Raw genomic sequence first — 22,555 nt, 5'->3', positions numbered from 1 at the left:
TGACCGGTGGCAGCGCAACTGCCACGGCAAGTCCAGGGGTCGGCACGGCTGCCCACAACAAAATTAAATGCGTTTAAATCGTTCAAACAGAAAAACGAAAAAAAAACCAATTCAATTTCAGATTCCCTGCACGTTATTACACCAGAGACAAGAATTTGAATGTCACAAAGATCACTGGTATCGATTTTGACGGCCGAATTCCAATTCCATCTACCAAATCTGATAGCACCATAAAGGGCATAACAGATAATGAAGATTCATTCCATTATTTTTTGTTACTTATTTTGATAACCGTGAATGAACCTGAATAAGTTTTAATATGTTCGATCATATTCAGGGGCTAAAAGAATGCATTCCATTTTTATTTATCCTCGGTTCATCCGTTGTACAGAAAAACGGAACTGATCCTAGTAGGTTCGGTGCGAATTGTTCACCACTACTTGGGATTTGTTTGCCAAACCCATCCCCAGCTTGTTTTTTTTTTTAATGTAAACAATCACTACCTCGACCTGTCAAGATGCCGATTCCCACCATCAGGCTACTTGCCGCTTCGAATACCACTGGTACCGCAAAAGTGCTCACTCAAGACGAACTTTGTCTTTCTTGAGTAAGTATAAACTGTAATTGATACGCAATTTAGTTTCTAAGTCTTATCGCTCTTCTTTCCATAACAGCCAGCTCTTAATGTTTGATTAATCCTACCGCGCACTTAAGAATGATTAGCACCAGTATGATCGATCATTCGGATCAGGTTTTAGTATGTCTGGGAGAATTGTGCACATCGGTTGATTATTCCGATGTAACATTCCTGGTACAGAACGAGCAGATTCCAGCGCATCGTGCAATTTTAGCAGCTCGGTCCGAGTACTTCCGGGCACTACTGTACGGTGGGCTGAAGGAGAGCAACCAGAGCAAAATAACGCTTGATGTCTCTTCGACCGCTTTCAAGCAGCTGCTCCGGTACATCTACACCGGCTCCTTGGAGTTGCAGGACATGGAGGTGGACGACATACTGACCTTGCTCGGATTAGTCCACCAATATGGCATCACTGCCTTCGTGAAAGCCATCTCAGACTACCTGTATGGCGTGTTGACTGTGGCCAACGTGTGTACCATTGCAGACGAGGCCCGCCTGCTCGATCTGGCGGAATTGGCGGATAAATGTTACGAATTTATTGATGGAAATGCGTGTAGCGTAATCAAACACGATTCTCTAAGCAATCTGTCGTTCGACACGCTTGTCATGGTGCTCGGTCGTGAAAGGTTCAAGCACATCGAAGAGATCGAAATTTTCCAAGCCGTTCACAAATGGTGCAACAATAACGATGTAGCGGAAGAAAAGAAAACATATCTTTATGGGAGAGTACGATATACAGCGATATCTCGAAACAATCTACTGCAAATAGTGCGACCTACCGGTGTTGTTAATACCGAACATCTGCTGAACATAATTTCCATCCAGGATGGAATCGGTCTACATCCCTATCAACCCCCACCAGGCAAAAGTGAGTTTGTAAAAACGAACAAAAAATGGTTTCAATTAGCAATCCTAGTAGCTGCTTACTGTGTACTAGCTTACTGTAATCTTTGTATCCCCAGCAAGAAATAAAGATGTGGCTGCTAACGCCAAGGTGACGTCTGGCTGGACAAGTTCATCGAGCATACTTTGACCTGCGAAAACCATACATAATCAATTACGTTCATCTTACTCTCGTTCTCTCCAACGAAAAGCTTTGTAGACCAGGATCATATTCTTACCGGCCAGTGGTAGGGCAGGAACTTTTGCCGATTTTTTAAATTATTTTAGGATTTTGTTCATCTATACTTAATAGAATTTCTGTGTGTTCCTTAGCGGCAAATTGAACCTAATTTTTCTAAGACAACTCAAAACCAGTTTGAACGTCTTCATATTAACACTGATAAAAATCACCATGCTTGAGAAACACTGACTTGGCTTTGAAATTTGAACACGTGCACGTAGCTGCGTATACAAAAAAAGCATAGAATTATCTGGAATTTTTAATCGTTTAAACAACACGAAGAAAGGATTAGAAATAAAGTCGATTGTTTCAACCAGCTTCAAAAGTAAAACTTTAAACGTTAGCAAATTTATCTACTTCCCACGCGTGTTGTTTACAAACAACGCCTCATACTATTCTCCGCCTACTGCGTCTCACACGCAACCGTTTGTTATTCGCATCAACAGTAAATTCCATTCAGCATTATTGCCAGTCACTGAGCCAGCCAAGTGTACCGTGTGCCGATCCTACCGGAAGGAAGAAGAACCGTGTACAAAGACAATGGAATTCGTCTTTACTGGAAGTGATCGGCCCCTGGTTCAGCAAACCCGAAACTTCTGGAAAGAAAGTTAAACTTCCCGTAAGTTTCCCGTTGGTATAAAAAGGGCACCGCACGGTCTCGTCTAACCATCATCAGTTTGGTTTCACCAGCCAACAAACAACCACCAAGTAAAAGCTCTACCACTTCCACCTGAAAAATGGATCTGAAGTTCCTGTTCGCGACCTTCTTCGCCCTGCTGGCGGCGGCCATGGGACAGACACCGGTCAATTCCGTCGAATCGGTCGAATCGGCCGAATCTGCGGCCTCCAACTCGGCATCGAACGAATCGTAAGGACTGACTGGCGCAGCCGTTAAGACGTTATCGACAATCGCTATCGGAACATGGACCAAATACCTTCACTACAGTTGAGCAGAAATAATAAACCTATAGATTGAGATTCAATGATCCGTTTTCGTTTGCTTGGTGTGTAAAATTGACGTTCGAGAGAAAATACTTATCGAACCGATTGTATAGAATCCATTGCAGAGAAGTATTACACCTTTTAACGGGTTTGTGCAGAAACCATTCCCTACCATTCGCCCTTCAACTTCTAAACTTTCCGCGCTCTTGGCCCCTGCTAATTTGCATCATTATTGCCATTTACTGTTCAATCCTCTAACATTTTCTATCTAGTACAAAGGACTTGAAACACAAACAAACGTAGATTTTTGTGTATATTCTAGGCTTTATTATGCTCCTGCATTTGAACCGGATGGTAGACATTCAAACGGAACATACTTTTTGTCCTCTCGCTTCTTCTCCGATCATTTTCCACATTCCACACACACAAACGGAATTGTTGTTCGCCCGGAACAGGGCAGGGCCTCTACCCCCCTCCTTTCCGCCTTCTCCCGCGCTTACTGAGCAGCCTTGTTGGCCAGTCGCCGGTCGCGCTCCTCGGCAATCGTCAGCTTCACACCCTTGCCCTTCGGCAGCGAGATGTACGCCTTGGTGCTCTTGCCGATGATGAACACGTTCGACAGGCGGGTCGCGAACACGTGCCCGGTCGTATCCTTCACGTGCACGATCTCGAACGATCCCGGGTGCTTCTCGCGCAGGATCACCGTACCGCAACGGCCCAAATTTCTTCCGCCCGTGATCATGCACAGGTTGCCCGGTTCGAACTTGAGCACGTCCAGCACCTTGCCGGTGGCGATGTCGTACTGGATCGAGTCGTGCTGGTGGATCTGCGGATCCGGATAGCGGATGGTGCGGCCGTCGTGCGTCAGCAGGAACGGCACGCGCTTCGGTCCGATCTGGACGCGCTTCACCTTCAGCAGCTTGTACTTGGCCTCCTCGCTCGTGATGCGGTGCACCGTGAAGCGGCCCTTGACGTCGTAGATCAGGCGGAAGTATTCGCCGGTCTTGTGGATGTTGATCACATCTGGAAGGGGGTAGAACAAGAGTGGAGAGAAAGCATGATCAGTTAATTGTACAGTAATGGACGGACAGCAACAGTCATTAAATCACTTGTGTAAAGACCTGTCTCCATCAAATATGTTATTGAGAGGCTATCAATTAACAAAACCTTCAATGACCGTCGATGGAGTAACTATACTCTGGCCACATTTTTGACGGGCGATGCTTATTATTTCGCTAAACCCGCTTCGATTGGGCGTAATATGAAATGGTTCCTTCAGCCCAAACTGAGCTAAACCACAGTGTGTTTTCCCTCTATTGACATGTCCGATTTTTCCCTCAATTTTCACCATTAGGAATCAGTTTCCTCATTACATTAATACACTTCAGCATTGTTTCACCAAGCCAGTTAGGGGACTTCACATTTGCTTAATTCACTCAATTCGTACTGTCTCCGTTAGTTATGTTACTGATGAGGCCATCTAGTATACACTAGCAATGCCTTCAGTGACCGTCGATGGAGAAATGTTCCTCTTGGCAACTTTGATTTGACAGACGTCGCTTGTTTCATTCGCTAGCCCGCTTCGATAGTGCCATAACCACCACACCCCCACTGTTTCTTCCTCTCCAGTTGCTAAGCTAACATTCTTCTGCTAAAACTGGAATACGTACCCATGAATCCGGCCGGGTAGTTCGGATCGGTGCGGACCTTGCCGTCGATCTTGACGTGACGCTGCATCACAATCTTCGTCACCTCGCTGTTGGTCAGTGCGTACTTCAGGCGGTTACGCAGGAAGATCACCAGCGGCAGCGATTCGCGCAGCTTGTGTGGGCCGGTGGACGGACGCGGCGCGAAGGTACCGCCGGTCTTGTCCAACATCCATCCTCGTGGAGCATTTAAACGCTTCAAATGTTTCTTCGGACCGCGCGCCTAGAAAGTAAGAAGGAGTGAGAGAGAAAAGATAATATAATTAGAATATTGTTGTAACAACTCATAGAATACAGTTCGCTGGAAATACGGAGTGAATGGAATTGGCCTTCGGAGCTTCTGTTACACTGCTCTCTTCTACCCTAACCTACCAGCGCCTCCTTTTCTCCCTTCAACCACAGCTCAAGGCACACCGGAAGGTTAAGCTATGCTGTCCGCGGTGGAACTATCGAAAGATTTATCGTAACATAACTGCGGTGCTTCTCTCATCCGCTCCATGCTAGACTTGTCACCCGCGGAATTGCAACACAGCCAGGCAGGCATGCGAACGAACTGCTGCTGCTGCTGCTCGCGGCATCCGGCATTCCAAATATCAACAATGTGGCACCTTTGTAATCCGGTTTATTCACACACATTCTGCCGCAATTCACTTTCCAACACAACCACCGTGATGGGTAACGTGTTGGCTACCCGGTGACGGTAAGATTTCGAACAATCGACACTGTTTTACCGGCCAAATTCCATTTAATTCACTCCGAAACTCCGCACACGTTACTTACCATCTTGATAGTTCAGGGCGAAAAGAAAACGACAAACGACAAGCGGCCGGAAGTTGTCAAACAGCGTGCAGTGGCTGAATGGGGCTCACCAGCGCCATCTGGTGGCAATTTATACCTGTCATTGCGTGTGTGCGATTTCAAAATTCAAAATTAATTAAAGGAAATTTTCTAATAAAAGTCAATAATTAAACAATTTTTGTAGGTATCACCGCTAAAATTGTATTTTTACATTTATTTGAGTTTTTTTTAAATGATTGCTAGTTTGAAAAATATTTTTTTTGCGAAAACTGACACCATCTCACAGTGCTATTGTAGTACTATACGTTTTTCACTGGGACTCTGCTGTCAAATCGTTAAATTTGAAAACAACAGTTAGGGCGGTGGCAACGCTAATCGGATGCGATTTTATCAGACGAGATTTATATGGGATTTGACAGATAACGTCGGACGACGAAATCGCACGTCCGACGTTATCTGTCAAATCCCATATAAATCACGTCCGATAAAATCGCATCCGATGAGCGTTGCCACCGCCCTTACATATGTTTCACGCCATGAAATGTGAAACATTATTTAAAAGCCTTGAATTTTAATTGTGTTGAGTATATTCGGTATAAAATTTATTTTTAATTCAAAAATAACCAAAAACACCAAGCACAAATTTAAACAACAAATTTTAAAATCCCTTCAAAAATCACAGCGCTTGCGCTCTTTTCAAAGCGCACAACCATGGTAATCGTAGAGCCACAACAAATCACTTTTCGCACAATCGTTTATTTACTGTTTACAACAACTCCAAACGGGACGCAGCAGTTTCGACTACCTTTATCCAATGGAGCTTAAAGAAATTCGTCCTGCTTTCAGCCAAAAACCAAAACACGGACCAACACAAACGACCGGTGACATGTCCGTGCTGAGTCGGTTTCAAAATCTCACCCTGCTTGGTCCAAATCCTTCGCCTCGCCAAACGCTTGCCACCGTGGCCCCCCGAGAAGGTACGGAAGGACCGCAACATGTGCTGGACCTGACCGGCTATCGAAAGGTACGCTCCGTAGGTCAGGGTTCGTTCGGTGTCGCGATTCTGTACGAGCGGCAGTCGGACGGGCAACAGGTGGTCATGAAGCAGATAGCGCTCGGTAACCTGGCCAACCCCGAGCGCGAGATGGCGATGAACGAGGTGGAGGTGTTTTCCAAGCTACACCATCCCAACATCATCGCCTACCTTGGTTCGTCCGTGCGCGGCGATGTGCTGCTGATCGAGATGGAGTACGCAGACGGAGGCACACTTGCGCAGATGCTGGCCGTGCGCAGCCAAAGCGAACCGCTGCCGGAACGGTTCGTGTTGAACATATTCGAGCAGCTGGCCAGTGCGCTGAGCTACATGCACTCGCAGAACATCCTGCATCGCGATCTGAAGACGGCCAATGTGTTCCTGCACGGCAAGGGCACGGTGAAGGTGGGCGACTTTGGGATATCGAAAATCATGAACAGCAACGTGCACGCACAGACCGTGCTCGGGACGCCCTATTATTTCAGCCCAGAGATGGTAAGATTACCGTAAAGGAGTTGTTTTCTAGTTTCACTCATTAACATTATTTTTCTTCTCTTCACCTTCAACAGTGTGAAGGCAAGGAGTATGACGAAAAAAGTGATGTCTGGGCGCTGGGATGCATTATCGGTGAAATGTGTTGCCTGAAGAAAGCATTTACCGCCTCGAACTTGTCCGAACTGGTGGGCAAAATTATGACCGCAGAGTACGTGCCACTGCCGGCTTGTTACTCCGACTCGCTGCGCCACGTGTTGGGGCTAATGTTTCAAATCGAGCCGATCGCGCGGCCATCCGCTTCAGAGCTGCTGCAGTACTGGATTCCGCTTATCTACAAGAATTTAGGATCTGCCGAAGGGTATGGAATTTGAATGGATTGGTGTACAGTTAAAGTTTTATGTAACAGTATTATTTTTTTTATAGTTTTCAGTTTGAAGCGCACCATTCAAAATCCAAACAACCGGAACTACTGTTGAAGGTCGAATCGATGGTACAGGACGATCGTGTCACTGCCCAATCGTATGCAGATGGATCGACGGCCCGGGTTGGTACGGATTTAAATCAAAATCATCCAATCGAACGTACGGTACTCTATCAATTACACTCATTCGGTTCGTCCTCCTCGTTGGCACCGTTGCATCTACCACCGACGATAAAGATCAAGCAAGTAGCCACACGTGGACAACATTTTGTAGCCGTTTTGGAAGGTAATTAGGCGAACAGTATGTGAGTAGGATCGTATCTAAAACAAACTTACTTACTTACTTACTGCAGACGGCACTGTGTACAGTTGGGGCGAAGGCGACAAGGGCCAGCTGGGCCACGATGCACTCGAAACGTGGCACCACATTCCCATGCGAATCGATGCGATCCGGTCGCGCCGAATAGTCAGGTAAGGAGCGAGCGCGAATGTAAGCGAATGGACGGGCTGGTACGGGTTCCTTCTCTTTTCCTTTTAGTGCTGCTGTTGGAGATGGATTTAGCATCTATCGTACTGCTACCGGGCTGCTGCTTGCCTGCGGTGACAATAGCAACGGATGTCTCGGGCAGGGGAACAGAGCGTCACTGCTCGTGCCGAAGCAAATCGCCAAACTGGAACACACCCCCATCGTGCAGGTTTCGAGCGGTACCACGCACGTGCTGGCCCTAACCGAGGGTGGCATCGTGTACAGCTGGGGCAGCAGTGATAATGGTGCGCTAGCGCTTGGCAAACGTATTCACGTTGCCCTCGAACCGGAACGCGTCATCCTGCCGCAGCTCGTGCAGAACGTGCGGGAGGTGTACGCCGGTCCGGACTGTACCATTCTCATCACCACGCAGGGTGATTGCTACTGCTGTGGAAGCAATGCGGGCAATCGGCTCGGTCTGGGCCGTAAAGTGGCCAGCACGGCTACACTGCGCATGGTGCATCTCGATGCGGCCAAACGCCCGAAGATAGTGGCGGTCAGTGTGGCGGATACGCATGCGGCATTTCTCATCGAAGGTGGCTTGCTGGTTATGCTTGGGGACAATTCGGGCGGGCAGCGCGGTGCTGGGCATAAATTTGAACTGGCTCAACCATCGATCGTCCGGCAGCTGCAGTCACGTTACGTTGTGGTAAGAGAGGGACGGGAGTACTGGGAGAATCGCGACTAATGTTGAATCTTATGTGATTTTCTTTATGTAGAATGTGAAATGTAACCATTCGTATACGGTGGCGACGACTGACGACAATTGTGTTGTACACTGGGGAACGCGCATCGGCACACCGGAAAGCGCAGAGGATTGCAGTGAATCACGTGCCGGAAGCAATAATGAGCAGGTAAATATGTGTGCGCTGTACGAAAGTGATATTTGTGTTGTGCGAATTGCATACCCTTGCGTAAATTTTGTTCCTTTTCTCCCCAAAGGTATGCAATGCGCGTAACAATGTTCTAAAATCTAGAAAATAGTTTTAGGCGACAGCAATTCCATCCTTTGCACTGTCATTCTTAGGGGAATTAGTTTTAAAATGTAATATTCATCACCTTTAACCTTTTTTTCGGTCTTGGAGACTTTGGTCTTATAGTATCATCGCAATTAAATGGCTATTTGTAACTTACGAATAGAGTGAGCGTTCCACATGGATATCTTATACGACAACCGGGCCACTCTTTGAAACTAGTACAAAAACTGTCTTGTAAATGTGACCACTAAAATCATACTTAATTATTAAGTATTTCTATAAACTTCAAATCACATCTTATTGTACTGGCAAACATCCACCGACCTTAACCCCGCTAGAGGTAGATCGTTAATAGCAGTTAGATAACCCCGCTTATCCCCTATGTGTTGCTTCTCCTTGCAGCGGCCTTCCTTGGCAACGGTTGCTAACAGTACGACGGCACTAGCCAACATCTTAACCTCTCTCTACAAACAGGAGACCATCCTCGAACCAGCCGACGTTCTAGCGTAAGTACATCTGGACACACAGCTGGTACGCTGCTTGTGTTTTGCACACATTTTGCGCACGATTGATTTTTTCTTGCAAAACGCTTTTTTCCAAATATATTCTTCCTGAAAATAAATATTCTTTTAGGTAAAATAGTACACTACAATATATTTTACAATTCCATTACCATTGTGCCTATAATAGTAGGGTATAGCAAAATCTAGAATTCGCATATTTGTACTGCGACCTTCAATGTGCAAAATCTAAAAATATCTGTTGTGTACGCAAGTGTTTGAAATGTGTTCCATATGTTGCATTAGCTCCCCGATCGTTCGCAAGATGTGTCAAGCAAAACTGCCACACGTGGTATCCGTTCCCGTTTTTTAAGAAATAACACATAAATGGTGCTCGTTCAGTGCCGGCCAGATTGCCGCAACCGAAACCCCAATACAAAATGCATCGTAACTTCATCGTACTGTTGCTTGTGCTTGCCGCAGTCCTGTGAGCATACGGTCCTCCTAAATCCTAATCACTAGTTCTGCGCGGAGTCGGAGTCGTCCGGAGTCGTTCGAAGCCGTCCGGAGTTGTTTGGAGTACGAGTCGTCCAGAGTCGGCTGGAGTCGACCGGAATCGGAGTCCTTTGGAGTGGTCTAGCGTCGATCGGAGTCACCCGGAATCGGAGTGGGTCGAAGTCAACTGGAGCCGTCCGATGCAATGTGCTTGTGATAAGGCATTTCATTTCGTTGTGTTTTTTCTTCTTTTACTTTGCGCGTGCACTTCGCCTCTTTGTGTCGAAGGCCGACTACGGATGACACCAACTCCAATCGATTTCGAACGACTCCGAACGACTCCGACGACTCCGAACGATTCGGAACGAATCCGGACGACTCCGGATGACTCCGACTACCAACGACTCCGGACGACCATTAACGACTCCGCACGGTTACCAACGACTCCAGGCGATTCCGGACGACTCCAGACGACACCGACTCCGAACGACTCCGGACAATTCCGGACGATACCGAAAGACTCCGAATAATGCTAGGCGGACATACCTTCCGGAGTCGGATCGAAGTCGACTCCGGACTTTTGCCAATCCTTAATTCATACACCAAATTTGCTAAAAGTTTGTAGGCTCCAAAGATTTTAGAGCAGTGTTTGTAGGCTTGAGACTAGATTGGGTACACACTGTCACACAGTGCCATGTTTAAGGGTGTTGAGGAGCTGGGATGAGATCAAAGGGTTCCTTCGTCACGAGGCCACAACATCCATCGTTCATGAGGCCCTACCCGAGTACAGGACTGCTCTATCCACTGTTATGGATTTTTGGACGGGGACCCCAAATCGACGGGACTTTCGGCGGCCTGCCACCGTTGAACCTGCCACTGTTGAGAACCCGCGAAACACCGAATGCAAAAACCTGCGCCAGATTTGAGCAAAATAAAGAAGACCTTTTGACCGTGCAACCAGACATATGGAGACAATTTTATGCCGTGCATCGTGAAAGAGTAGCCAAAATCAATCGAATGTCTGGTTGCACGGTGATAAAGAAAACTGTTACCGTTTCCATGATTTTAGTAGTGCCTGCACTACATGTTTTTAACCATATAGTGGACTAAGGCATCGAATGAGGCTGAACACAAATGCCATTAAATGCTTACTGTGTGGAAAATAAAACATTGTTCATCTTTAGTCTCACTCAAAGAAATCATTGGACTAGTCAATAAGAATCAATAGTTTGGGAATGTATTTATAATCGTGAGAACCTGACGAACATATTCTAACTGTACATTCAGGACTCATTCAACACTCTTTAACATACTGTTAAGGGTCTCGGTCCTAGACATGGTGATTCCAGGCATCTCGTTATAAGGTTTGAAGGAACACAAACGCGTTTGCTGTTGCGTGCAAAGTAGGGTTTGCAAAAGCATCCCGTCTCACATCGTTGAATACACATCAAAGGTAGTACATCATTGCATTTGCGCTTTCTGCATCTATTGCCGCAACTAGTATACACTTCATTTCGTCGACATATTGTGACTCGTGGCGTGGTTTGTAGCACTTGTGCTGTGTAAAAAAAGAACAGCATAGTTTCGTCACTTCAAATATTTATTTCATTTCATACATGCTTATGGAGGCAAAATTAGCACTAAAAATCATTTTAAAAGGGGGTTGTTTTTTTTTTCTTAGAAATTACCATTCAGGCACACCAACTGTACGGACAACATTACAGCTAGAATAATTTGTAGTCTTAGCATGATCACGGCGCACCAAAGCTATTCACATTTCGCGCAATGGTGTGTAGCTGGCGTAAACCGTTCTAAACAAGTGCGCATGCTTCTTTTATACCCGAGGATGCGTTGATACAGATGTTGCTAGGACAGCTGAAAGCAGCTGAAAGTAACCTTTGCGTTATTTGAGTATTTTGTGATTTTTTCGTTGCCGTAACGTTTTTTCCATTGCTTATCACGTTTTGTCACGTTTTTTTAATTACTTATCCGCCCAATACTAAAGAAAATTCAACATTATAATTCATAATGTTATACACCATCGCCGGGAAAGCGTCAATTCGCCAGAATCTCGGATTGTAAGTAAGGCTCCTAATTAGAGAGTTTAGTTTTTCACGACAAATAAAAAAACACATGTCCTTGCTATGTCCAAATTCTGCTTTATAACAATCTTGATGATGGTTGGACAATTTTTTTTTACCAAGTTGTGTTAACAAAAACACCCCAAGCTACTTTTGCTACACTGCACATCCTTGAGAATAGAAAATGCATGAAAATATGTGTTGGCGGACAGTTTGCGACTAATCTAGATGAGGAAATGAAAGAGCCACGGCAACTAGTTGTCCTAGTTTTGATGTTTTTATTTTCTTCACATGGGCCGGTCTGGTGGTACAGTCGTCAACTCGTACGACGTAACAACATGCCCGTCATGGGTTCAAGCCCCGAATAGATCGTGCCACCATACGTAGGACTGACTATCCTGCTATGGTAACAATAAGTCACTGAAAGTCAAGTAAACTTTACTAATTGGATACAGGCAGGCCTTGACCGACAGCGGTTGTGTTGTGCCAAATAATAATAATAGTATAATTTTCTTCACATAGCTAAAATGATGGTGGCATCATTCGAATTAATCAAAAATTTGATACAAGCTATAGTACGAAGACGTTCGATTGTTTGAAAGATTTACTAAGTGCAAGGACAATTAAACGTAATATCATTCGATTACTACTGTATCATTAATTTAATATACCACTGTAACGGAGACACCTTTTTAAATATCATCAACCTTGTGGTAGCGTCTGATACATAGACTTGCTTTTCAGCTAGGTGTGTGCGTAAATCGCTCAAATTTGGAAACAGACTTTGTTGTCGATGTCTGAATACTTGTTGTGACATTGTTTACCTCATATGCGAAACACTGTAATCCTCGATTGGATGACGTATTTGATGTCCTTGAGAATTTGCCATTTTACACAACAAACGCTAAAGCCGTTCGGCATATGAGCAAACAAGATGCTTTGGTTGATGGCTGGTAAGGCTGTGTCGGTGTGTCGTAATACTACTATAACCGTTATTGATAGGTCAATTAGACGACTGTTACTGATTGTTTTCTCCAGCGATTGCAATAATATTTATATGCTCGTTTGATGATACTATAACCGATAATCATTTATAGGAATGATTTATTATATATAGGAATGATTGAACAACGTAGTAAATAGGGCTTTCGAAAAAAAGCTCACCTTTTGGCAAACTTGTTACCCTTTCGTTGCTATTAAGATGATATAACAACAAGCTAGTACAACAGATAACCATTTTCTATAACAAAAAAATAAGTATAATCGCCGTGTTAAGAAATTGCATAAGCAGATTCACTTAGCACTTAGCAAATGCTGTGTGTGCACAACACACAAAATCACGTGTGCACAACACAAAAAAACTGGTTTATATGGGTAACATCTGATATTTTACGCATCTGTGGACCCGCATATTGGTACTGGTTAAATACTGCAGTAGTTAGTGACGTGCGCTAGAATAGTTAGATGGAAGTGGAGGTGTCGTACGCACACTGAGCGCTGGCCGCTTAGTTTGTGTCTTGCGTGCGAGAGTTGTGGTTGCGAGCAGCTGGTCGAGTGAGGCACGCGGCAGGACACGGTACGGCATGTTTCTGGCCATGGTTCTGGCATATTTTGTAGTATATTTATGTATTTATGTGTATGTGTTTTACTCATTTTTTTTCTTCAAATCTGTGTATGAAATTGCTAATCTTTTAACACAATTTATTTTACATACACCTTAGAGTTAACATTTTACATATGACCCTGTCTCCGCGCAGTGGGATCGTCCATGGCGTGCTACCACTTTAACGCATCGATTCTCTTTTGTATAGCGTACGCAGGCGTTACCCTTCTTTGCGTACCCGGACTTGCAACCACATCCTCTAACACATACTTTTGTGCAAAATATACCATCTAGGCGATCACCACACTTTGGTTGGCATTGGCTGTGGCATTCAGAGTACACCTCATTTCTTCCGCAAGTTTTTCGAGCTGTTTAAAAAAAGCATACAATACAGCAATTATGAGCTTTAACACACAAACTAATCGGTACTTCTCGTCACTTACCATCGAGAAACTGTATCTGAATGCACGAAACAATTACAAGAATAATTAGGGCGCGCTGCATTGTTACTGCAAGGTAGAGCGTGGTAGAGTGTAGTTTTATAGGGAATAATCTAGCAAATGATCATTTCACCGCCCTTTATATACCCTTTAAAGCTACTCAATATGTAAAGATAATATTGCTCGCACTAAAAAAAATCACACCAACATCGAACCCTGGAACCGGTTGCAACCCTCGTTTGTATTGTTCCACTTTGTGTGGGATTTACACTAATTTCCACTCTATTCTTTCATTCGTGAATCCCGTACTCTAGACGTCTCGATAGTATGGTTCTGTTTACACTTTGTATTTTGTATTTCAGCACTGTCTTTGTAATTTACATACCGTGTTGTAATGTAGTTCCTCGTCAGTCGTACTATTAATTGCTTATTAGAGCTTGTCTTATAGACCCGTACTAGCAGTTGCACTAATGCTCGACACAAATTTGCATCCAAAATTCGCAAAATATCTCAAGTAGAATAAACGTTTGTGAACTGCTGACCAGACTTAATAAAAATTATACGTCGTTGAACTTTTCACAACTATCGAAAACTGATCTAACTAGACATGATTGACTTGGAAACACTTTATTTTTTGGGTTTAAGGCTTGAAACATGAGACAATTTGATTTACTTTAGTTTTATAGCCTACAAGGTTGTAAAAAAAGATTTTGGGGCTTTAACAATGTTACTTGGAATTGTTACATGAAAATATTAAAAAAGGTAGACAGTAGCAGTCATCTTCTTTTGAACTATAAATTTCAGATTGATTTATTTTAAATTTATTTAACAGTTTCAGCATTTTATCAGGTAGCTAAGCTTCGGACAGTACACTCTCTCTCCAGTTACGCAGCGTAGCTCAAATGCGGCAGGAACGCAGACATTACCCTTCCGAGCAAATCCAGATTTGCAAAAACATCCACTTTGACATGTCTGCGGACAATCAGATATGAACGTGTTGCAAATCAAATTTCCACATTTACTGCATGTAGAATACACTTCGTTTGTCTTGCAGATTGGCCTTCGAGTGATGAGTCTAGATGTTTTTGCTGTGTTTGAGAAAGAACGCCGTTTCAGGAGCATTTCAAGTAATAGCAATACCATACGTACCTTCAACAACCAGCAGCTGCAAATACAGCACCGCAACTAGAAGAATTGCAAGGGGACGTAACATAATTGCAAGAAGGCTCTTCGCGTTGCACAGTCTCGCTGCCTTAAAAGGTTCTTTTGGGCGATATGATTTGAAAAGTACATCGATATGCTTCTTATATACTATATGTAGCAAGACGTGTGGTGTTTGTATAGTAGAAGCCTCTATGACCGAACGCACCTGAACAAAGAAGAGCAGTGTAGGGTCCTGTTGTTTCGTCACCGAGTTTTATCAGTTCACTAACACCACCATTTAGCCCTGTTGCTTCAAAGTTACGTTTGAATGAGTAAGCCAGTGCTGTGAACGTCAGCACCTTTGCTTGACATTGGCACACTGGTTTGTCGATATCATGTGACAACTGTCAGTTGTTTCGATCTCAATGATTTGGTGGCAGTGATCGGGCCCAAAAACCGATCGTTCTCTCTTGAGGTTCAGCAGCGAACGCTTGTCTGATAGAGTCGTAGGGTTTTAGGGTTGACAGAGAGTGTAGGGTTTTAAGTGAAATGTATTAAATATGTTGTAAAAGTAAGTATCCATTACACAAGTGTACAAATGTGGATCATTTGTTCTATTTTAACAAGATGTTCGCAATGTAGATCTGTTCCCTTGTTTGAGAATCTACCATTTTGTGAACAGTACAACATTTGTGCTTTCTCCTAAACAGCTAGGAAAGCAGGTAGGCAGGCGACTCAAGTCGAGAAAATGAACTCCAAAGTGAACTTTTCCATACAAATGAACACACAAAACTCATCAATTCAACTCAACTGCATCAACTCGACGTCGAGATGACTCGATTATAAGAATAGAATACGCCTATGGTATTTTTTTATATTTATTTTTTAAAAAATTAACAAATTGCCAAAAAACCATATTTAGCACAGATTGATCTATTCCAATTTGTGCAAGTTAGTTCGAATTGGGCAGGAACACAAACATCACCCTTTCGAGCATATCCAGCCCGGCAGAAACATCCGCTTTTACAAATCGTTATCCAACATTCTGATACCCTTTTACAAGCCGGATTCGGACATGCCCTGCATGCGTAATACACTTCGTTTACCTTGCAGGTTGGAGTTCGAGTGGTGAGTCTAGAAGTTTGTGCTATTGATTAAAAAAGAACACCGTTTTAGGAGCATTTGAAGTACAAGTAGTACCTTACATACCTGCAACGATAAAAAGCTGCAAAAACAGCACCGCAACGACAATAATTAGCGGACGTAACATGATTGCTAGAAAGCTCTTCGCATTTAAATGACTCTTTTGGAAGATGTGATTTTAAAAAGTACATCTGCATGCTTCTTATATACTAGTAGAATATCAGCGGCCATATTCCACCACAAGCTGATATCCGATCACAGCTGAACAAATAATAGAGGCACAAAAGCAGCTAGTACAATATGAGCGAGTGTTTGACCTGATTTGATCCTGCTATTGACACTATGGCATCTTTAACATGCTGGTTACTACGATGCAAATTTTGTCACACAACTTTTGCCTATTAGGTGCCCTCAAAAGCAAATGGATGTTTTTGCTACTTGATTTCCCCTTTGCGAATCTTGAATGGTTTTCCCCTCCACGAGGACAATAATTGCCAGATTGGAGATTTTTGTGCAGAATCCATATCGTCTGAGGGTATCTTTTTTTTTTCTTAAGTTTTTTAAGTCGGAAGTTTTTTTCTTAATTTATCACATCTGTGTGTTGGTATTTAGTACATGTACATGAGTCGCCTGTAATGTTTTACGCCATCATACAAATACGAAACATACAATTACCCAGCTACACCTGAATAAAGAAGAGATAAAATAAAGAGTAAAGAAGAGAAGCAAGATACACAAAAGCAGCATGTGGAATGTGTTCGATTACTTTTATAAATGCTGTAATTCTTGTATTTTTTTTTTTTTTGAATTTAAGTTTATTGTTATACCCTTTTTGAATCTTTTCCTTTCATACAGGATCGCGCTGGCTTATCGCGTCTTGACTCGCTGGAAGACTCTAAGCGGGCACCCACACGTTACGGGCTAGCGTACCGTACAGTGCCTGTTTGTATGGATAGTTTGACATTACGGTACGCTACACGAGCCCGGAACGAGTGGAAACCCTGTAATTTGCCAATATACTTTAACGCTGGACTTTGTTTACACTTTTCGCATAGAAACATAATAACTATATAACGGTACAGTATGAGAGGACGCAAGGGTCTGCCTGATGGAAAGCCAAAATAGACTCTGTTGAATAAGACGGCTAGCCGGCGACGTGTGGAGACCCGCTAAGAAGCCAGCGAGCGTAAGCCCTACCACGGGAAAGGAGGTTGGAGGAGGCCTTGCAAACCACCTCCTCAAAACCACCACAGCATCGAACAGTAGAACAAATTGAATAACCGTATCGGACCAGTCGGTTTAGATCCCTGCTAGGAAAAAAAACTTATGATTGGGAGTTCGGAACGTGGGACTGCAGATCTCTCTCATCGGATGGGAGTACCCGTATCCTGTACAATAACGTCTGGGCCCGCGGCTTTAAGATAGTAGCACTTCAGGAGGTGCGCTGGAAAGGCGCAATGGTGCGCCGGTACCGTAGCAACTGCACGATCTACCAGAACGGTGGGGAGACGCACGAGCTCGGTACTGAGTGCATGGTGTGCTGGGTGCGACGCAACTGAGAGTGGCCGGGGCGATTGGATAGTTACCGGTCAACGAAAGGATGTGAAGGTTGAGTATTAGTGGTAGATTCTTCAACCTGAGCATTACAGTATTTCGAGTCATATAATGGAATAGTTCAACCGGTTAAGGGAATGTTTTAACCGGGTAGTGGAATCGTGCAAGCATTCTGTGGAGGTTTGCAATCATATAATGGAGTGTTGCAACCGAATTGTGGAATTTTGCAAGCATACTATGGAGCTGTCATCAGACTGTGGGACATGTCTCGGAGACTACCTGTATCAACAAATGACAGTGTGTCTCATGCCCTTCAGGAACTGGGGATCGCTGTCGAACACTTTCTTGGTGGGGCATGAGTCTGGCCGACAACCTCATAACATGCCCCAGCCATCGTATCCATACGTATGAAGGCACGACCCATTCGGAGCTCGAATCCATGACGGGCAGGTTGTTAAATCATACCAGTTCACACAACTCGTACGACCAGCAGACCGGTCCTACGTTTATATTTTACATATACAAATTTGATCATAATTGAGGGAACAATTTTTTTATTGGACATTTTTATAGAGTTTGAAAGGACAATATAGGCCAAATTTGCGATAGATTTGATATACAAAAAAGGAAAGTGTTTTTCAAACAATTTGAATTATAAGGGGCAAACCACGCATCCTAGAAGTCCATTTCTACATTGTTTTTCCACACCCTTAAACGCACGAACGCACTTGTTAGCACTATTTCGAGCATATCCCGGTCTACAAAAACATCCTTTTCTAGATGGACTGATCGAAGGAGAGCCGTACGGTGTGTTACATATAAAATCCCGATTATTACTGCATTCCAGATACATCTCATTTTGATTTTCACATGCTAGGTATCGTGTAATCAGAGAACTTTGAGTTTGTGCTGCGAGAAGAGAAAATAAGCTAAGAAGTATTTCAACTTTTGAAAAATATATTTCTACCCTGAGGAAATAAAAGCTGCAAAAACAACATTGCAACCAGAACAATTAGTGGACGTATCATGGTTGCTAGAAGGCACTTCACGTTTCACAGTCGTACTGTTTTAAAGGATTCCTTAAGAAGATGTGATTTTAAAAGCCCATCTGCATGCTTCTTATATACTGAATACAATAAGACATGAGGTGGCTGTATAGTAAAAACCATTCCCAATAACACACAGATACACTAACGCACCTGAGCAAAGAAAATAAGCACACGAGCAGCTAGAGTAAGTGCAAATGTTTTCGAACGTTGTCATTATTGCATTTCATTTTGTGTATTATTAGCTAGACTGCTCAAACATGCATCATTTATTGCCTCAGGCTTAGTGTTGGAGATCCCAAAAAAGAGCAATCTCTATCCTCGAGTGTTGGTGTTGTACACCTCAGCTGTAAAGGCTCAAAACCACATGAATACACAAACCTTTTTTGATTGCTGTTTAGAGTGATATTGGTATCTCGGAATACACTTTCCATCAATCTATTGCAGCAATTGCATCGTATCAAAACCTTTGACAAAACCAAGCGGAATGATATTGCTCATCTTTTGATGAAGTGCGAATAAATTCTTCGTAAATTTCATGGAAAAAGTTTTTATAATGTTTTCTTTTGAACGGTACAGTCGAATAGGTGTCAACATGCATGACTTAACAGCATGACCGTCGTTGGTTCATGCCCCGAATGAACAAGAACTAACTATCCGGCTGCGTGTTTCTGATTAAGTATTAAAATTTTAAAACGTCTCATTTTTTTAAAGCCTAGCACTACATCAACCTTTCCAATTGTTTTTTTTCTTCTTTAAGACCTTTAAGGCTTTTAAGACTAGGTACTTCTAACTGTATATTTCACAGTGAACGATATAGTTTATACATACAAAGCAGTTCTAAAAGTGTAGAACAATCTTAGTCGCCTAAATGTAGGCATCCCAAAAGTATTTATAAACAGTGGGCTGGTTATGTTGGTGCCTAAATGGCTGCATTGTAATCGCACGCAATCGATGACATACCATTTGGAAAACACACACAAAAAATAACACAAATAATTTATGAACTATCTTTCAGTGTGTTACTGTTACTATAAGTGGACTATAAGATTTGTTGAGTCACGAAAAACGCGGAAATTGCATTTTACATTATGCAAAATGTTCAGCAATAGCTTTGTTTTATGTCCGTGTTATTTGAATGACATGGATAAATGTGCACGAACACAAATTTAATAAATCAACTTTTTTTAAAATAAAAAAAAACACTTTAATAATCCAACTGAACAACGGACTGTTTCGATGCGAAGTCCCCGAGCTCTTCGCTAAGCAACCAAAACGATCCTCGCGACCGATCACTCTCTGATACTCACGCCACGTCAACTGCACGAAGATCAGCTTACTGCAGAGAGAACCCATGAGTGGCTGGCTGGTTTATTTCCTCCAACCCTTTCGGCAAACGATGAGCCCATTGCAACGATCTAAAAACCTAAACTAAGGGTTCTTTTATTATCACGCGTTTTATTCGACGCAGTCCATATACACCTTCTTACTCCAATGCAGGCATTCTAACATGTATTGTTCGAGTAGGGTGGAATTCTCTTGACGTTGCCAGTTGATTAACGTCGTTTAAATTATAGTCCTTTCACCAAATGGATTGAATTATATTTGTAATTTATCATGTCATGTTCCTTGTTCACGTACTCTTAGAGATTTCTCATGTTCATGGGCTCGTCGATTCCCATTAGTCGATTTGATTTGTCGTTGAAATCACAGAGCTATGAGCGCTCACTTAATTATTTCTGTAAGATTACATAAAGTGCCAAGAGAAGAATCAAGTAATCAAGAAAAATATTGAAACTTTCTTGTATTTACTTATTAGCGTAAGACCATCACTTTGGTGATCCAATTCCACTTTGCGAGCTTTTACTTACTTACAAACACTACATCTAGAATACAATTTAGAATTAAGAAGATTTCAAACGTAGGTGCGTCATATATGTTAAACAAACTGTATTATGTGAAATATGTGTAGATGTCCCATTAATTGTGCAATTGCAGTTGTCAGCACGATCTTCATGATGATGATAATATTTTTCTTGAAATATTATCATTAAAACTAGTAGGAGTCAACATAGCGCGCTTACCAGTGGATATTCGGGATCTATTAGGTCAATTCTAGGACCTGCTTTGGAAGAGTGCCCTAGTGCAAGCCAATGGTACCAGTGGAACTGGCCATATGCATGTCGCAGTTGTGTCCTGATAAGTGGTGCGCCAGATCCATATATTGGTTATTGGCGGGCTACGTAAATGATGCTACGGAATATCATTGTATTCGATGGATTGATTCGTTTTTTTCTTGATGAAACTATGTTGGTCGTACAGGGTGTGTGTATGACTCTGCGGGTTCCGCTGAATATTTTCCGATTACACCAGTTGCTCGTACAACATATTTCAATATACCTCTCAGAGTAATATTGTCGTAAAGATACTTCCGTCCTTCTCAAACCTGTGTTGGGGTAAGAGGTGAGACTTATCATCATCATCATCATCATCTCAACTCATGACGCAAATTGTACATCTTCAAACTGTGGCGCCCACATTATCGACACAATTTAACGTTACAAGCTGGCTGCCACCTGACCAACCTTGAGTTTCGTTTCGTTTCGTTAAGAATTTTGGCGCGTGTACAGGCAGCACAAGTTTGCACAAGTGTTTTTTAGCATTGGCCAATATTTTTAGGCCACCTTCTTTGCACAGTCCAGGAATGGTAAAGAAGCTTCAAATAGCTTCTAGAACATTGGACCACCGATTACGATATATAAGCAGTGCTTTACCATCTGTGGACATTCGTTCCTTCGTAATCCAGCCAAGTGGTATCAGAATGTACAAAATAAGCTTTCTATTCACCGTACTGTCCGTGTTAGTGATTTGTGTATATGGTAAGCTGTAAACTCGGGTGTCCTTACTAGTTGCCGGATTATAACACGTTGTCCCTTCACGATAGCACAAAGCCCAACGACCATCTTGACACCGGTAAAAACCACGCAACGGCCAGTCTGCAAACGAAACGAAGAATACACGGACTGTGGCAACTCGTGCACGGAAAAGTGCCGACGCTCCACACAATGTCCAATGGTGTGTGAAGTGGGATGCTTCTGCCGCAAGGGTTTCTTACGAAACAGTAATCGTATCTGCGTGCAACCCTACCTGTGCCCGTACAAAAACTACTTCGGTTAAACTGGAAGTGAAACTAGTGTAATAGTTCAAATCATATGTTTAGCACTGCTTGGTAGAATGTGCAAAATAAAGCTTTAATTAAACCACCAAACGTTTGTTTCACTCTATAGTACTTGCACTCCACCATCAACTGTTCTTTTACAATGCCATGCTCGATGAATTGACGGTTTGTGCATTAACCTTCTGTTCAGTTTATACTCCTCCAAGCAACAGCAAAGCGCGGGATCGTACGTGAAGCTGCTCGATGTGCATCCTTTGCAGCACAGCATTCTCGTGCTGGTGGCAACGAACTGTCCGTTGGCATAGGTTCTTCATAGCGAACAGAGAGGCAAAGCTGGAACGTACTTAGGTGATTGCTAGAACAGTGCCTTCGTTAGTTGAAATATAAAAACAAACTTTTAGTGTGTGTAAAAATAAATCAAACGAGTTACAGAGAACATACAAAACTAAACAACTGTGTTTATGTTACTTTTTTCCTGATAATTTTATTTCGAAATAGTCCAAAGAAAACTACCATCAATTTTACAACGCAAATGCCACCTTCCCATCTGCTAATCGTGCCTCCGCTCTCGAGTCACGTCATCTGTCCATTCATGTAAACTCGCTTGCTCATCTACAGGGTATCAAGGGATGATCGTTCTATCTGCCCATACGAACACGAATGATCGCGACGCATCCAACTTGCTGACAAATTCAATCAACTCGAATAGATTGA

The 22,555-nt window shown here is 43.0% G+C and overlaps 4 protein-coding genes and 1 long non-coding RNA gene across 8 annotated transcripts; 3 read left to right on the top strand and 2 right to left on the bottom strand.

The window, feature by feature from the left end:
* The first annotated feature begins 451 nt into the window (after positions 1 to 451).
* Positions 452 to 2,740, top strand: LOC121591628 (BTB/POZ domain-containing protein 9-like). 4 transcript variants are annotated; one of them, XR_006004552.1, is made up of 3 exons: positions 452 to 607; positions 675 to 1,767; positions 1,833 to 2,298. XR_006004552.1 is itself a non-coding variant. In XM_041912354.1 (3 exons), exons 2-3 carry the CDS (start codon positions 716 to 718, stop codon positions 2,398 to 2,400), a joined length of 984 nt encoding a protein of 327 aa, XP_041768288.1. In that variant the 5' UTR covers positions 452 to 607; positions 675 to 715; the 3' UTR covers positions 2,401 to 2,740. The 4 variants fall into 4 exon arrangements, 3 of the variants coding, with proteins under 3 accessions (XP_041768288.1, XP_041768289.1, XP_041768290.1); XM_041912354.1 differs by having other exon boundaries at positions 675 to 1,505; positions 2,207 to 2,740; XM_041912355.1 differs by having other exon boundaries at positions 675 to 1,505; positions 1,600 to 2,298.
* Positions 2,741 to 3,002: 262 nt separating this feature from the next.
* LOC121591631 (40S ribosomal protein S4) lies at positions 3,003 to 5,272 on the bottom strand. The gene is made up of 3 exons (XM_041912358.1): positions 5,189 to 5,272; positions 4,373 to 4,631; positions 3,003 to 3,725 (listed from the first exon to the last, which is right to left on the bottom strand). Exons 1-3 carry the CDS (start codon positions 5,189 to 5,191, stop codon positions 3,199 to 3,201), a joined length of 789 nt encoding a protein of 262 aa, XP_041768292.1. The 5' UTR covers positions 5,192 to 5,272; the 3' UTR covers positions 3,003 to 3,198.
* A 657-nt stretch (positions 5,273 to 5,929) lies between these two features.
* On the top strand, positions 5,930 to 22,361 carry LOC121591626 (serine/threonine-protein kinase Nek8). The gene is made up of 8 exons (XM_041912352.1): positions 5,930 to 6,734; positions 6,809 to 7,092; positions 7,158 to 7,441; positions 7,509 to 7,626; positions 7,694 to 8,330; positions 8,401 to 8,535; positions 9,061 to 9,164; positions 22,032 to 22,361. The coding sequence occupies exons 1-8, from the start codon at positions 6,021 to 6,023 to the stop codon at positions 22,144 to 22,146; spliced, it is 2,391 nt and encodes a 796-aa protein (XP_041768286.1). The 5' UTR covers positions 5,930 to 6,020; the 3' UTR covers positions 22,147 to 22,361.
* Positions 15,785 to 16,461, bottom strand: LOC121591637. Its single transcript, XR_006004553.1, has 2 exons — positions 16,130 to 16,461; positions 15,785 to 16,067 (listed from the first exon to the last, which is right to left on the bottom strand). It is a non-coding gene; the product is annotated as an uncharacterized LOC121591637 (long non-coding RNA).
* On the top strand, positions 21,429 to 21,931 carry LOC121591635 (chymotrypsin inhibitor-like). Its single transcript, XM_041912371.1, has 2 exons — positions 21,429 to 21,542; positions 21,608 to 21,931. Exons 1-2 carry the CDS (start codon positions 21,485 to 21,487, stop codon positions 21,838 to 21,840), a joined length of 291 nt encoding a protein of 96 aa, XP_041768305.1. The 5' UTR covers positions 21,429 to 21,484; the 3' UTR covers positions 21,841 to 21,931.
* Positions 22,362 to 22,555: the final 194 nt, after the last annotated feature.

Source organism: Anopheles merus, chromosome 2L, assembly GCF_017562075.2.
Source record: "Anopheles merus strain MAF chromosome 2L, AmerM5.1, whole genome shotgun sequence".
In the NCBI taxonomy this organism is placed as follows: Eukaryota; Metazoa; Arthropoda; class Insecta; order Diptera; family Culicidae; genus Anopheles; species Anopheles merus.
Note: the sequence above shows the minus strand (reverse complement) of the source record. Positions and strands in the feature narration are given on the sequence as shown.

Coding starts and splice junctions, on each gene's coding strand:
- LOC121591628 (XM_041912354.1), top strand. CDS start 716: ATGATTAGCACCAGTATGATCGATCATTCGGATCAGGTTTTAGTATGT. Junction 1,506..2,206: donor TCAACCCCCACCAGGCAAAA/GTGAGTTTGTAA, acceptor TCGCATCAACAG/TAAATTCCATTCAGCATTAT.
- LOC121591635 (XM_041912371.1), top strand. CDS start 21,485: ATGTACAAAATAAGCTTTCTATTCACCGTACTGTCCGTGTTAGTGATT. Junction 21,543..21,607: donor GTTAGTGATTTGTGTATATG/GTAAGCTGTAAA, acceptor CCTTCACGATAG/CACAAAGCCCAACGACCATC.
- LOC121591631 (XM_041912358.1), bottom strand. Junction 3,726..4,372: donor CTACCCGGCCGGATTCATGG/GTACGTATTCCA, acceptor ACCCCCTTCCAG/ATGTGATCAACATCCACAAG.
- LOC121591626 (XM_041912352.1), top strand. CDS start 6,021: ATGGAGCTTAAAGAAATTCGTCCTGCTTTCAGCCAAAAACCAAAACAC. Junction 7,442..7,508: donor TTTTGTAGCCGTTTTGGAAG/GTAATTAGGCGA, acceptor TACTTACTGCAG/ACGGCACTGTGTACAGTTGG. Junction 9,165..22,031: donor GAACCAGCCGACGTTCTAGC/GTAAGTACATCT, acceptor CCTTCTGTTCAG/TTTATACTCCTCCAAGCAAC.